General features: G+C 44.7%; 2 protein-coding genes across 2 annotated transcripts in view; one reads left to right on the top strand and one right to left on the bottom strand.

Moving 5' to 3' along the window:
- The window catches only part of BRCA2 (BRCA2 DNA repair associated), a 91,078-nt gene extending 90,463 nt beyond the window's left edge, over positions 1-615 (bottom strand). The window contains exon 1 of the mRNA XM_067562957.1: positions 537-615. Coding sequence (XP_067419058.1) covers positions 537-615 — 79 coding nt within the window. The remainder of the gene's footprint in view (positions 1-536) is intronic.
- Positions 616-11,478: 10,863 nt separating this feature from the next.
- Positions 11,479-15,402, top strand: ZAR1L (zygote arrest 1 like). Its single transcript, XM_067562956.1, has 4 exons — positions 11,479-12,177; positions 14,203-14,295; positions 14,437-14,511; positions 15,069-15,402. Exons 1-4 carry the CDS (start codon positions 11,515-11,517, stop codon positions 15,210-15,212), a joined length of 975 nt encoding a protein of 324 aa, XP_067419057.1. The 5' UTR covers positions 11,479-11,514; the 3' UTR covers positions 15,213-15,402.
- Positions 15,403-15,724: the final 322 nt, after the last annotated feature.

Here is a 15,724-nt window from a genome sequence, read left to right as displayed (position 1 = left end):
ACCCGCAAAATAGATCCTTCGCTGCCGGGAGTGTAGCTGGCAATATAGACATAGCCTGAGGCCCCGATAACATTAAGTATATTTAAATATTGGAGCATTTATGAGTCTTGAGCCATTATTAAAACCAGCTGGAAATTACAACCAAATCTTTTAAAAAATTTAATTAAAATTTTTAATGCAAAGTTACATAAAAATACAAGGAGTACCACCAACAGGACTAATCAATTGCTTCTGAATCTTGAATAGTCTCCTTAACATTTTTTGTTTTCAGTTATGTTAATATATTCATATATTTATGGAAGTACAATGACAAGAAAAAGACTTCAAACAATAGTTAAGTTAAATAGCTGTAAACACAGCAAAATAAATGAGTGTATAAAGAACATAGGAATGTAAGGAGACAACCAAGTTAAACTCAACTCTTCACTGGGACATAGAGTTTATTACAAATATATACAGAAGACAGCACCCTGCCTCTCATTACAATATGTTTTCAGTAAATTATTAATTTTAATCAAATGAAATAAAAGATGTACCTGATTCACTGCATCGTGCCTTAAATATTTCAAAGAAAGTTGGTCTTTCCACAGGTTTGTCAGCCATTTTCTTTTCCATAACATCACTGGTATGCTTGCTAAAGGAGCCTGTAAAATTATATCAAAATGCTTTGATACTCTGCACTTCCAGTTAGGAGGAATGGTGCCATTCCCATTTCCTTGCTCCTCAGGGAGAGATTAACACAGCACACACTTAACCCAAGGGAGTGACCTTTCTGGACAATTAGTTGTGGTGACAGACTATAGAGTCATATCCAGTCCTACTTGGCAGGATTATGACTGCAACATAATGCACTCAACACAATATTAGGCATGGCATAAAAACCTAGACAAAAATTATATGATCTCTCCAGTGCGTGAAGTTTCACAGAAGGAAAAGAAAAAAGAACTCAACTCTATCACAGCAGAAGAGAACACCATACAAAGTACAGAAAATTTTGGTAAAGTTTTACACTAAATGAATCAGTTCACAATGACTTTAGATGAACAAGGTATACCACTTCCTATATAATTAGGACATATTTACATAGTGAAATCTGAAAGTGTTTTTTGCTGGCAGACGCACCCATCAAATAAGAAGAATGTGATTTAAATTGAAATGCAAGCTAAACAGACGCTGCCAATTTCAAAAACACTTTTTTTAAACTCCTGCCACAAGTAAAAGCTAAGCTTACTGTAGCAATTTTTCAGTTTATTAACTTTGTGCATTGAAAGCATTTTAAATAGTCTGTTTCCTTGTGGATGATAAGCCTGCCAATTTCAGCTGTCTATGTGTCTAAGTTCTCAGTACTAAGGGACACTAAAATATTTTTTAAAACAGGAAAATGTTGTTATGAAACCACAACAAACAACTGGCCAAGGGACTCTTAAGTTTGTCTACACCCATGCTTGCAAAATTTATGTGGCTCAGCAGGGTGTTTCTTTTCATACCCCTGAGCAACAGAAATTTTGCTGGCATAAACACATATGTAGACAAGCCCTAAGGCCTGAAAACTATTTGAAACTTTTTAAAAATTACTAATTTAAAGGGGAGTCCTTTTAATTTCCAAATGTTTGACACTGAATATTTTTGCCACATGCATTTATGTGATGCCCTAGTGTAAAATAATTGTTAGAAGACTGCTGATCTTATTTTACATCACATATGTCTATAACATTGTCACTGATGAACCATGTCATTCCTCAATTTGCCCTCAAAATCCCCACATAGAGAATTTACTTTTTGGAGGATTCAAGGTTGGCAAATAGTTAGCCAAGTTCAGAAAATGACTTTTCATTGTATTTTTGCACAGAAAAATTATGTATGTTTTCAACACATGCACAGAAGTGAGCCAAATCCCAGTGTGGGTTGACCCAAGTTATCACATGGATCTTGCCTAAGAAACGCTTTTATAGTGTGCTCAGTTACTCTGTGACCCCTGTACAAAAGGACATCTGATCAGACAACACTCAAACTTCTTCCTTCTCCCCCCTTCCTCAGGATGACAAGAAACTCCCTCACCGGGGATGTATTTTAAGAGTCAGTATTTCAAATGTAATCCTGAATTGGGAGGAAATAACTGGACCCCTCTCTCCTCCCTCTAACACAGTGGTTCTCAAGCTTCCCAAACTACCATACCCCTTTCAGGAGTCTGATTTGTCTTGCATACCCCAAGTCTCACCTCCTTTAAAAACTTTTTGTTATTAAATCAGACAAAAATACAAAAAAGAGTCACAGCACACTATTACTGAAAAAGTGCTTGCTATCTCATCTTTACCACACAAATATAAAGTAAATCAATTGGAATATAAATATTAATGCTTATACATCTCAGTGTATAGTATATAGAACAGCATAAACATGTATGAAATTTTCCTTTGTACTGACTTCACTAGTGCTTTTTATGTAGCCGGTTGTAAAACTGGAGAAGTATCTAGATGAACGGATGCACCCCCAGGAGTAGGTGCACCCCTGCTTGAGAATCACCGCTCTCACACACAGAGCCCTTTGTTTATCCTTCATGGGGTGGCATAGGGCAGATATCGACCGCAGGAATCATCTCGTATATGAGCCAGTACAGTACCGAGCACCCTTGTCCTACGAATAACGCTAGGATTTTAAGTATCAGCATTTCAAACTGCCATCAAGAGGGAGGGAGAGGGAGTGATCGGGGTCACCTGTGGCTGCGCGCACCTACTCCCCCTCCCCCGCCACCACGGGGTGACAGGTGGGAGCTCCCACGGATGATCCCGTGTGTGTCCGAAGTGAAGGGCGGGCAGGCAGGCAGACAGACAGACTCCCTCCCCCCTTCAGGGAATGAAATCCTGCCCTCCCCCCACAGGAGACCAACCCCCCACCCGTGGTGCCCCTCCCCCAACCCCGAGAACAGTGCAGTCTCTCCGCCCCCTGTGATCCGCTCCCAGCGGGTCGGACTCGGGCCACTGCAGTCTCGACAGGGATGCAGCCACCGCGGCTCCGCACAGGGACGCATCACAGCCCACCTCCCCCGCGGACGCGGGGCTAGCCCGGGACGGGCCCGGCCGCACTGGCAGACTCGCGCCCTCCACTTGCCTCAGCGCCGCCACCGCCGCTTCCAACATTCATTCCATTCAACTCAACCGCCGCGCGCTTGGCGCCAAATCCCCCCGCGCCTGCGCCCTGATGAGCTGTTTGTAACGCCGCACCGCCCGCTTCCTACTGCGGCTGCGCCACAGCCGGGCAGCGCGCCGCGTTGGCGTTGTTGTGGTGCCAGTCGGGCAGCGTCTTTGCCGAGTGGGGAGGGGCGTGGAATGGGGAGGAGAAAGCGTGAGGCGAAGAATGGATTTAGGCGGGAGAATCGAATTATTGTCAACCCAAAACACAGGGAGCTCTACAATATATAGCGAGAGAGCGAGAGAGATTGTAACACACACAGCAACACCCTCTAGACTAGAGAGAGACAGTAACACACAGCAACATCCCTTATAGAGAGAGAGAGAGACTGTAACACACACAGCAACACCCTACTAGAGAGACAGTAACACACAGCAACATCCCTTATAGAAATTGTAACACACACAGCAACACCCCACTAGAGAGAGAGATTGTAACACACGCAGCAACACCCTGTAAAAAGACATTGTAACACTCAGCGACATCCCTTAGACTGGAGAGAGACAGTAACACACAGCAACATCCCCAGAGAGGGAGACTGTATCACAGCAACAACCTCCTACAGAGACTATAAAACACAGCAACATTCTCCGAGAGAGAGGTTGTAACACACATCAACATATATACATCCTCCTAGAAAGAAAGACTAACACACATCAATATCCCTGGAGAGAGAGAGAAAGAGAGTAATACGGGGGGGCTTTGACAGACGTTGGGTAGGTTAGGGGAAAAGTGGGATTAAATTCAGACTGTGGGGAAGGGAGAGCTATAGAAATAGGGGAAGAAACATGGTAGGAGGGGTAAAGGAAGAGACAGACAGGCATATGCTAGATGACAGGATCAAAAGGAGAGGTTAGACAGGGAGAGCAGAGAAAGAAATGTCTGTAACCACTAAACACACTTCTCTCCAGAATCTGAGATTGAACCCAGATTTCCTGAATCTCAACATGTCTCTATTACCTGCATATATCTAAGTATCCCACTGGCAATATGCATGTCTTATCTCCCTGTAGTGGCTGGTCCACATAGAGGATAACAGTCTACTACAGGTATCAGTTAGTTCAAGTGGTAGAAGTCTGTATAGTGGATGTAAAAGTCCCAGCTGTGCTGATGACCCATGAGGAGGATCAATATGGTTATAAAGGGTTGCCAGCTGTCTGGTTTTCAACTGGAAAGTCTGGTTGAAAAGGGAATCTGGCAGTGACACTAAAAGACAAGTTGCCAAGACAAGTGGGGGAAGGCACCAGGTCATCAGGGAAGCGTAGTGGGGGGGGGCATTGCCCCACTGCCTCTCCACCCCTGATTTTTGTGAGCATCAAGCAGGGCTTGCTCTGCTCAGCCTGTCAGGATGGTGGGAGGAGGTTCTGTCCTTTCCACACTGCACCAGCTCACTTGCCCCTCTCCCAGTTGAGGGGCTGGCAGTTCTGGGATCCTGCCTCCCAGATTCTAGTGCCTGTTGTTGTCCTCTTCTACATGTGCTGGGTCCTGTTTCTGTACAACAGTAAGTGCCCATGGGGGGTTGGGCAGGGCAAGGGGATAGGGTGGGGGGAAGAGGCAGTGGGGAAGGAAGGGGGATGGGATAGGACAGGGAGGAGGAAATGGGGCAGAGGGGAGATGGAGTGGGATGGGGCAGGGGACAGGGGAGAGGAAAGGGGATGGAGCGGAGAGAGGAAGGAGATAGGGGGATGGAGCAGGAGGAAGAGAAGGGAATAGGTTTGCCATCCAGACAGTCTAGTTTTTGGCTTCTGTGTCTGGATGACACGTAGGGTTGCCAGGTGTCTGGTTTTCAGGACCCGGCAACTCTAAATGGCACCCATACCAAAAGTCCGGTTACCATGGGGTGGGGGGAGATATCGGGACCTTCTCCTACCTGCAGGCAAGCTCTTTGAGACAATTCAGTGAGTGGGATGTGGTGGGAAGAGAAGCAAGCGATGGAAGTCCTTCTTGTGGGGGGGAGGAGTGAGCCATGGAGGGGGGGGGGGGACTTGAAGGGAAAGGTGGAGCAGGCGTGAGGCCTCAAGGGAGGAAGTGGTACAGGGGGCAGGGCCCTTGGAGTCCAGTTACAAGCATTTAGAAAGGTGTGAACCCTATATGTGATGACAAGAAGACTTGAGCCTCTCTCTTGTCTGATTCAGACTTAACTGTGGTGATCCACATATTTGTAACTTGCAGTGTTGATTATTTGTAATTAACTTGATCTAGGTGTGAAATCACAACCTTAAAAAAAAGCCTAGAGCTCCTTGAGAAATCACGAGTTTAAAAAATGTTTGACAAAATGATTCATTTTTGGGAAAACAAACAAAAACCCTATAAACAAATTTTCCTATTTTTTGACCAACTCTAAAAAGCTCCAACTTTTTCAGTGTGCAACGCCCCTTCTACTCAACAACACAAAGAGTATCTTATCCTAGTCAGCTCTGGTCACTGCCTCCCTGTTGAACACCAGGTCAAAATCAGCATTAGGGAATCTAGCTGACACTGGGTTAATTCAGAAGTAGCTGATGAGCAGGCTGTTTGAAACCAGTTTAAACTGTACTGGTACAAGTCACTGTTTATACTAGTGCATTGTGTCTATGGTATGGATTTGAATCAATGCAGCTACACTGATGGCTAAAAATCCCCAGTGTAGACCTGGGCTAAACCAAAAGAGAGTAGGAGCTTTAAATATTCAATGCATTTATGGGACATGACTAATTCTGTATGGTAATGAAAACTGGGTGTAACTCTTAATTTCAGTGTGAGCCATACTGCAGATGGATGTATGCCTTTTATCACTTGAATTACTGTCGCATATATAGTAATGTCAGTTTTTATGATCTAATTATAAATCTGATCATTTGTCACTTTTCACAGATTCTGCAGTTTTCCACATCTGCTCAATAGTTGGCTGTGGTGCTCTTTTAGCTTTCAGTTTAAAAAAAATGTCTAGCCTTCATGGTTCTGACAATAATCTGCTAAACATGAACAAAAGCAACCAATGCATTGCTGTCATCGTCAATCCTGTCAACAAATAGTGTTTGTGCAGAATGTTCCTTTTCTTTATTTAAAGATGTGCTTTAAGGTCAGCTGTAAAACCACATACTTTAAAAATGTAACACATTCTTGGTTTAAAAGAAAAACCTTAGTATTATTTTTATAGGTTATCAGCATTCCATGCGTGAAATGTTGGCTCCACTGAGGTCAGGGCAAGGCTCCCGGTGTCTTCAGTGGGGCAAGCATTTCACGTCATGTATTAATGGATATTTCATATTTGAATGAATGTATTATGGTTTAGTATATTTTAAAAATAAAACAAACAAGCTACCCACCCCTACCTAATATATTTTTAAAGCATGCTATGACTTTGGGGGTTTAAAAGCAACTCAATTTTGTGGTGTTTGCATATTGTTTTGCTATGACAAACAAGCAGCCATAATCATGATTTTTGTTTATTGCCTTTTCAGATGTTTATTCTAGGGATGTCAAGTGAAATTTAGAAGCTACCCATGTAAAATACACAGCCATATGGTAGTGACTTCAGAAGTGTTTAAAGAAATAACCAAATTAAGTAAAATTCAGTTTGATCTTTTGGTTTTGTTTTGGTAAATGTAACAATTTAGTTATATCTTGCTAAATGAACAGCGGTTTAGACATTTCAAGCCAAATTTCAACCCTAATCTAAATGGGCACAATTCCACTGAAGTCAATGGGTTTATACCAGGACTGAATTTGGCCCTTCACCAGTTCCAGCTTTCACATTGCAATAAACAAAAGCTAGCAACATCTGCCATGAACTCATCTGAGATTCTCTGAGGGTGAGAAAGAGGGTTCAGAGGTGCTCTTTCTGTTTGTTTCTTTGAAGGAAGAAGGATGGGAAGCATGCACATTAATTTGGGAATTAGGGTTGTTTGAGACAATTTATTTTTCTGCTCTTTGGCTCCTTTTTAAAATCCTCATTCCTCGTAAGCGTTGCAGAGAGTAAGCCAGTTATGCATAGAGGCAGCATGGGTAATAAATCTCTAATAATCATGGTGTGTGTGGAACAGCTTGTTGTGCAACTCTTCCATATAGCATAGGGACATTACAAGGTCAAATTCTTGTAATTCATGAGTGTCACAGCTGCCAATTACAAATTTAAATATAGGTTAAAGAGTCATTGTCAATTAGTTTTAGGACCAACATTTATTTATTTATTTATTTATTTTGGGGAAAAAAATTCATGCCCTGTGTCTGTACATGAAATAAAAATGAATGAGTCTATACTAGATTCTTTGTCAAAGGAGAGTGGAATGCAGAAAGTAAACAAAAAACATGAAAGATGAAAAGTCCAAAAAGATTTTAAACATTTACTTTTAATAATCTAAGAAGTTACTGGTATCAGGAACACATTAATATTTGGACATAAGTTTTAAGTGTCCCCTTTGTAAAAGTCCTCTCTCAAATGAAAGCTTCTGCCTACTGCAGGTCTCTGCTTTTCACTTAATATTTGTATTTGTGCTAGGGGATGCCTTCAAAGGCCTCATCTAGAGTAGGACTTGATGTGATGTTACCTAGCTACGTCTCCCTCCTAGGCTTTAATTTTACCAAGTTAGCATGTGTTAAAGGCTGAGTGCTTTGTCTACACTAGTCTTTTAAAATGTGTTAGCTTCCATGCAGTGGCTACCGAGGGGGGCGCATGCCCCCAGGAGCCAGCCGGAGGAGGAGCTGCCCCTCCCCCCCACTGACATCCCCAGTGGCCATGCTGAGCCATCCCCTCCACACCCTCACTGGGTGCAAGGAGGGAACCATGGGGATCCTGGTTGCACAGGGGCCAGGCAGACAAAGGCAGACCTCCAGGGCAGAGCCCGTCAGGCCCCCCTCCACGCAACCCCAGTACTTACATTTGAGGCCTCCCGCATTTGGTGGCAGCACCCCAAGGGGGGGAGGTCTGAGGGCCCGTTTCCTGCTCTCCCCCACTCCTGCTTTCCGCCGCACCCACCACCCCCACAGCAGGGGGGATGTGAGGGAGAGCAGGAAACGGGCCCTCAGACCTCCCCCCCCTCAGGGTGGTGCTGCTGCTGTTGGAGGGGGGCGCAAATGTAAGTATTGGCCCCTAGGCGCTGGAGACCTACGGTACACCACTGCTTCTATGTTCTAATATCATGCCTTAAATCCTAGTCTAGACTAGGCCAAAGTCCCAATCCCAAACAATGTCCCAGCTGGTGGGGCTGGTTGGGTGACTGGTTCAAAGCTGTGTCAGTGGTGCTTCCTGGCAGTGACTGCTGCTGTCTCAACAGACCTCCTCTCTGAAGCTGTTCCAGCTGTAGAGGGGAAGGGGGTATCTGGGTAGCAGCTACCGCTAAAAATTAGGCATCTTGGGCCTCCCTATTTCACTAATCCCCACCACCTCTGGCCATGTTATGGCTCAGATGCTGATGGCAAAATTGCAAGTCCTGAGACCTGATGGGCATTCTCAACTTCCTGAGTTCAGTGGGAGTTGAGATAGGGTGGCCAGGTGCCAAGTTTTCAACCAAAAAGTCTGGCTGAAAAGGGGACCTGACAGCGTCTGGTCAGATCTACTGACCCCACACCAAAAGTCTGATTACAGCAGGCGAAGGGGCACTCAGCCAGGGCCGCTTCCTACCTGCATCTCACAGCCCCAGCTCCGCAGGTGAATCCCTCCTGCCCTGAGCAGAGCGTGAGGGGGAGAAGAGGAGTAAGCAGCAGGGTGGAAGAGGGCAAAGGGGGGGTGAGGCTTCCAGGGCAGGATCCAGGAGAAAGGGGCAGGGCTTCAGAAGGAGGGGAGGAGGGTGGGGCTTTGGGGGGAAGAGGTGGGGCAGAAGAGGTTCCAGCACTCCTGCTGGAGTGTCCGATTTTTTAATATTATGAAGTTAGCAACCCTAAAGAATTGTGTTTAAAAAAAAAAACCCAGAAATTTCCATTAAAAATAAACTATGAAAAAAGAAAGCAAAAGTTGCACAGTCATGCACTCAAAATCTAGGAAATTCCAGTGTTAATGTTTCCTGTGCAATCTTCATTCAGCTGCTTATGTGTATGCAGATTTTTAATTACATGATCACATACAGTTTTCCCCACCAGATCCCTACGTCATTCAGTGCAGCCTATGGATGATGCTCACTAGATGAGCAGCTATTAAATATTTCTTTTTAATCCTCATCACTCAATGTGTGGCCCCACATATGCTAACCACAGAATTATTTATTTCCTTCTGGCAACACAATTCACTGAGATATGGCACCTTTGTCCAGGCCCCATGACCAAAACTGAGTGGAGGATTTAGGTTCCAGAAACTCTTTTTCTCTCAGCACCTCCCCTTAGAGATTAGTGTTTACTTTGTGGATGGATTGCATGAAATTGTCCATTTAACAGCAATTTTAATAAAATCAAGTTTTATTAAAAATACAGAAAACATAGAAGTAAAATAAAATATTTGGTTAATGTACCTACATTTTTACTTCTTATAAATTACACTACGTGAGGTTTTCTCAGCTTCATTATAGAGAAAAGGGAAAGTAAATGGTTTACAGCCCTTGAAAGCAATCCCCTCCCCTTTTGCCACTGTTATCTACCTATGAACATGGCCTGCTGTCTAGTAACTCCCTTCCCACCGTCCAGGCCACTACCACCATTTTCCATGTTTCTTCACTTACCTACACGCACAATAATAATATAAGAATTGCCATACTGGATCAGACCATCGTCCATCTGATCCAATATCCTGCCTCCGGCAATGGCCAAAAGCAGATGCTTCAGAGGAAGATGCAAGGAACCCTACAGTAGGCAGGTATACCAATGGGCGGAGGACTCTGCACCTCTATAAAGGTCTCATCCTAATCCCTACTAGTTAGACATTGTTTTAAGCTCTGAAACACAAGATTTATCTCCTTTCCAACAATTTTGTTAGGATTAATCAATATAACTCTGCATATTCTTGTTATCCATATAAACATCCAATGTTGCTAAATTCTTGGCCTCGACATCCTATGGCAAAGACTTCCACAATCTAATTACAAATTGTGCACGTTAATAATTGATCTAGCCACAATGATACCTCATCTTTCCTGAGTTGGTAGAGTTAATTTAGAATTCTGTAAGGTGTCTGAATAGCATATTTCTCTCAAATGAGCAGAATTTTGTATTTATTAATTTTGAACTTAATCTGCTATTGTGTTGCCTATTCACCTACCTTGGTTAAATCTCTCTCTGAATTTCCTCAGTCCTCTTTGGTCCTGTCTAACCTAAATAACATTGTGTCTTCTACAAATTTTGCTACCTCATTGACAAGGTGCCGCACCAAAGGCTCTCAAGCAAAGTAAGCAGTCATGTGATAAGAGGGAAAGTCCTCTCATGGATCAGTACTTGGTTAAAAGATAGGGGGAAAGGGTAGGAATAAATGATGTTTTCAGAATGGAGCGAGGTAAAAAGCATGTCTCCCAAGAGACTCTATTAGGACCAATGCTGTTCAACATATTCCTAAATAATCTGGAAACATGTAAAATGTCACCCTTTTTTGGAGTTAGAGAACAGAGATGCTCATTTAGGCTGTACGCCTGCAATCACGTACATTCTTAACCTGGGACATCTGAGCAGTGCAATTTGTACTAACAGAGTGATTAAATTTAAGTATGCATATATGTAAAGGATTGGGGACTTTGACAGACTGGATGCTGACTTTTTTCTCACAAGATTGATGATAGTGTTTTGAAGTCTCTCCCTCTTGTGATGAGTCATGTATGTACCTGTACTAATGGGACATTTCAAACCTTATATTTTTGGCAAGACAATCCCATTAATTTAATCAGACTTCTGCCACTAGTCTTCCTCATGTTTGGGATGTATGCTGAAGGATGGGAGTTGGGAACGCACACTCCCTCATGGGAGATGGATTTTCAGGCAGTGTTTATAAAGACTGGGGATGAATACTAAATATGGTATTTTTCTGTGTGAGTTGTACTTTCCTCTTCTGGGGATGGGGAAGGAGAAATATGTGCATGTATTACAGTCTCTCCTATTCCTCTGGGGCTAGAGATGGGGGGATTTTGTTGGGTGCATTTAATAAGCACACCCATTTTATGAGCTAAAATCTCATTCTTAATTAATCACTGAGCTGGAGATAGTTCAGCCCTCCCGCCCCTTGCAGAAAAAATGAGGAAAGGGTACAGCAAGAAGGCAGCGAGCCGTGCTGACTCTCCAAGGAGCTGCGTTAATTACCCAGGAAGAACGTCAATTTCCCTATCGATTAGGACAATTAGCAGCAGTTCCCTCGGGATAAAAGCGAGGGCCGTGGCCGCCACCCCCAGGTAGGCAGTCTTTCGGGTGGGGGAGGGGGAGAAGCATTAACAGCCCATGGAGGGATTTGTCTATTCCCCCTACCGAGTGTACCAGGGGTATGGCGGCACCTTCACGCCTAGCCACAGCGGGAGCTCGGGCGACCCTAAGCAGCAGCAGCAGCCGCCCAACTGGAAGCAAAGCAAAAGCAGCAGCGGCCCCAGCCCCTACCTGGTCGTCCCCTCCCCAGCGGCTGCCCCGGAGCCCGCTGACTACCTGGACAGCTACAAACGGGCGCAGCTCAAGGCGCTGCTGTCCCAGGTGAGCCCGGGCCTCACCCCGCGGCTCCGCAAGGCCAACACGAAGGAGGTGGGGGTGCAGGTGAACCCGCGGGTGGACGCCTCGGTGCAGTGCTCGCTGGGGCCCCGCAAGCTACAGCCCGGCCGCCTGCAGAGCCCCTCGGGCCGCTTCAGCCAAGCGGCCCCGGCCGTCTACTCGCCCGTGCTGGACCGGCGCCTCTTCACCCTGCCCGAGGCCGCCAGGCCCAAGGCGGAGCAGGAGGCGCCGGCCGCGGCCCCGGAGGGGCAGGACGGAGCCGACGGGGAGCAGGCGGCGCTGCACCCGGAGGAGCCCGGCGAGAGGAGCCGTGGGCCGGACGCCGCCCAGCAGCCGCAGCGGGACGAGACAGAGGAAGCACAGCGCGAAGAAGGGGCCGCCGAGGCGAAGAGATCCGCCTTCCAGGTGGGCGGGCCGGGCTGGGGCTCCTAGCGCTGCGCGGCGCTCACACACGCCGCAGAGGGTGGGAGGGGAGAGAGAAAGCACCGGGCTAGAGGGGGCGCCCTGCAGCCCTTCCCGAGAGAAACCCGCCCGCTCGGCCCAGGCCAGTCTCCGCCCTAGCGCCAGGAGCAGACGATCTCCCCCCCACCCCACCCCAATCGGCAGGCAGCGCCCAGCCGTGGGCCAAGCTCCCCCCCCCCCCCATGCCGCTTTTCCTGGGCGGGAGCTGTGGCGCGGCCGCGGCGCTGGACAAACAGCAGGAGGCCCTGCGGCGGCTGGAGAAACGTGCAGGCTGAAAAGGGGCAAGAGGGAACGGCGGGAGGGGGTTGGGAGCATGATGGGAACGGGACAAGGTTATATCTGCACAGTGTGGGTGGCAGAATCCCAGAGATGAATAAGGGATGTGCGTTATGCAGTAATGGGCCACCTAGCTAGCCACTGTCATAGTAAGTGTAGTCAGTTTATGAGTATTTATATATTTTTTTATTTAAATGTTCAGTTGCAGGAAACTAGGGGGATCAGACTGACTTTTTTTTTTTCATTACAGTAGAGGTGGAGTTTCAAAGTTAGTCTTATAACCATTAAAACACAAATTGTCAACATCACATGTCAAAATATACTAAGTGAATATCCTTAAATCGGATTGAGTTCTCAAGTATCACTGGTCTTTCTTTCCCTGCCTGAAATGTGTATTAGTGATGGAACTATGTTTGGCTTGTGCAGTGTGAAATCAATGTTTACTGACACCAATACAAATCTAATCCAGTCCTAACATAAAACAGTTTCCCATGGGTGATGGCAGCAGTGGGCTTTAAGAGATTTGAAGGAGTGGGTGTGGTAGCAATCTATTTTTTGAACATGGCTGCCTCTTGCCTCCACTGGCATGGCATCCATGAACATTCTTGCCTCTCTTAATGCTTAAATACAACCACACTAGCACCATCCTCAAGATGTAATGTGTCTCAATTTTAAGATCCGCATAACTTCTATAGTCTTAATCCTCCATGGATTTGATTAGGCCATATAGTAATAGGATGGGGTAACCTACATAAGTCCTCACACCCCTTGTGTATACTCCTCCGTTTTAGTATTGTCTCTGGGGCACATGCTTTCTCTATGGCATCTGATGTCACTTAGAATGGTCTGTCTTAACACTTTTTATAGCATATTTTTATTTCTTTCCCTTTACTGAAAGGTTCCTAAAGTACTTTGGATACAATTTGTATGAAGTGCTCAGTCTCAAATCTGTATTGTATTGCTTAACCCCAACTGTACTGTGGGGGACAGGGCGGACTCCCAATGTAACTGAACTCCCTCACCAGGGGGTCTTTAAACACACTACCTTAATGCTTCCTGCAAATGAAGGAAAGATTGTAGGCAGGTCAACACTAGAAGCACTACATCCGTGCAGCTGTGCCACTGCAGTGCCCCTGGTAAAGACTCTGTATGCCAATGGGAGAGTGCTCAGCATAATTACTCCACCTCTGTGAGAGGCGGAAACTGTAGAGCATCTCCCACTGTCATAGCACTGGTGTGGACAGTGCTTAGGTTGCATTAATGTGCATTGCTGGGGTGGGGGGATGTCTCTTTTACACCACTGAGTGAGGTAAAGTTAGATTGATTTAAGCAGTAGTGCTAAGGGCAGGCCTACCGTTCTAGTGTAGACTTCTAGGTAAATACTAAGGCCAGTGATTCATATGCTAATCTTATCCTGAATGGGTTTCAGCACGTGCTGCTTAAAAGCATTCCTGAATCAGGGACTTTTTATGCCTTTTCTAAAGGATTAAGGAAACACTGTTACAATTAAAACTCAATTGTCTCATGAAAAACTCTTGCCTTTAAAAAAGGATGAGTGATCGAGATCCACTCTGTATGCTGATGTCTAATTGCGTAACTACCAAAAATCTAGTATCAGTTGCATGACTACAAAAGGAGTTGGTTCAGTGAGTGCTGTTCTAGCAGGTTATGATTGAACTTTCTCTGTTTCAGTTCTTGGAACAGAAGTATGGCTATTTTCACTGTAAAGACTGCAAGACCAGATGGGAGAGTGCCTATGTGTGGTGCATTTCTGGAAGTAACAAGGTAGTTAACAATGTATTGAAATCCTTATTATCCATATTTTCGTTTTTAGAGTAGAGGAACTTGGCACAAACTTAAGATCGGTCTTGGAAATATTCCTGAATTTAAGTGTCATGGTAGTAACTAAGCATTTAAATTTCTTAGGTTTACTTTAAACAACTCTGTCGCAAATGCCAAAAGGGCTTCAACCCTTATCGAGTGGAAGCAATCCAGTGCCAGGTAAATTATATGAATGGTGAAAGACACTAAGGTTTGTAGCAAGCTCAGGAGAACTTAAAATTAATTACAGCATCTAAGTTAGCAGAAAGGGTGGCAAAGTATTTTCAATTATACATACTGTCTTTAATCCAAAGCACCCCTCATGGTTCATGTCACTACTAGCTTGGGTAACTGCACAAATGAAGATGGTGATTCCTGCAAACACTTTCATGCATACTTAATAGGCTGAAGTAATTGGACTAGTGTGTACAGCTTAAAGACATGCATAAGTGTCTGAAAGACTGGGGTCTAATTCATTATCTGTTGCTAGATTCCATAGTCAAACACGTTTTCTGAGAAACAACAAATGTGCCCACAAACACATGAACTGAAGTAATGCCAAGTATGAAAACATGAGTATTGTATTTACTCCAGTCTGACTTGTTTACACAAAAGGAAATAAATGCTAGTAATATACAAGGGGCCACTTGTAGCTTTTCTGAGGCAGTTGCTACCTTTACTTGAAATAGGTCCATCTGCCCTCTCCTCCCTAACAATGAAATGTCTTCTCCCCTAAGACTTGCGCAAAGACTCGTTGCTCCTGTCCCCAGAAGAAAAGACACATTGACCTCAAGAGACCTCACCGCCAAGAGCTGTGTGGTCGCTGCAAAGGCAAAAGATTATCCTGTGACAACACTTACAGCTTTAAGTACATTGTTTGATCTGTGGCTTACCTCTTAACTTGTACCCTTTTGTATTTAGCACTTTGCACTTTGTCAGTCTTTGTAACATGGCTTTGACTTTAGGCTTTTGACCTGGCATTGGATAATGGATTAAAGATTTTTTGTATTATTTGTAAGATGCTTTGTAACTTTACAGAATACATTGTAAATAAAGTTGAATAAAACTCTGCATTTGGTTTACTTAATCTTGCCTTAGCATGGGAGGAATTCACCTTCAGAATGAGGAAAATCTTTCTGACCTATGTCGGAAATACCTTTTATCCTCTTTCAGGTAATTTAGCCTACTAACTTAAAAAAAACAAAACAAAAAAAAACCTACTTGGGATCAGAGAATCTATGCTATACTAAAACCATTGCTACAGGAAAACTAGAGGAAGCCAAGGCCTCTTCAGTGCCAGTGTAAAATGAAATCTAGGCTGAGTACACAGCTACCCTAGCTTCAACTACTGAGAAACAGATCTAGAAACTGAATTAATGGCCTATATTTTAGG

Source organism: Emydura macquarii, unplaced genomic scaffold (genome assembly GCF_026122565.2).
Source record: "Emydura macquarii macquarii isolate MOO-44397 ecotype Brisbane River unplaced genomic scaffold, CSIRO-AGI_Emac_v2 contig_2473, whole genome shotgun sequence".
NCBI lineage: Eukaryota > Metazoa > Chordata > Testudines > Chelidae > Emydura > Emydura macquarii.
The sequence above is the reverse complement of the archived record's forward strand: the minus strand, read 5'-3'. Positions and strand labels throughout refer to the sequence as shown.

What these genes read in the sequence shown, in the direction of transcription:
- ZAR1L (XM_067562956.1), top strand. Translation starts at nt 11,515, where the DNA reads ATGGAGGGATTTGTCTATTCCCCCTACCGAGTGTACCAGGGGTATGGC. An exon ending in CGAAGAGATCCGCCTTCCAG is followed by an intron (nt 12,178 to 14,202) that starts GTGGGCGGGCCG and finishes TCTCTGTTTCAG; the next exon opens with TTCTTGGAACAGAAGTATGG. An exon ending in GCATTTCTGGAAGTAACAAG is followed by an intron (nt 14,296 to 14,436) that starts GTAGTTAACAAT and finishes TAAATTTCTTAG; the next exon opens with GTTTACTTTAAACAACTCTG.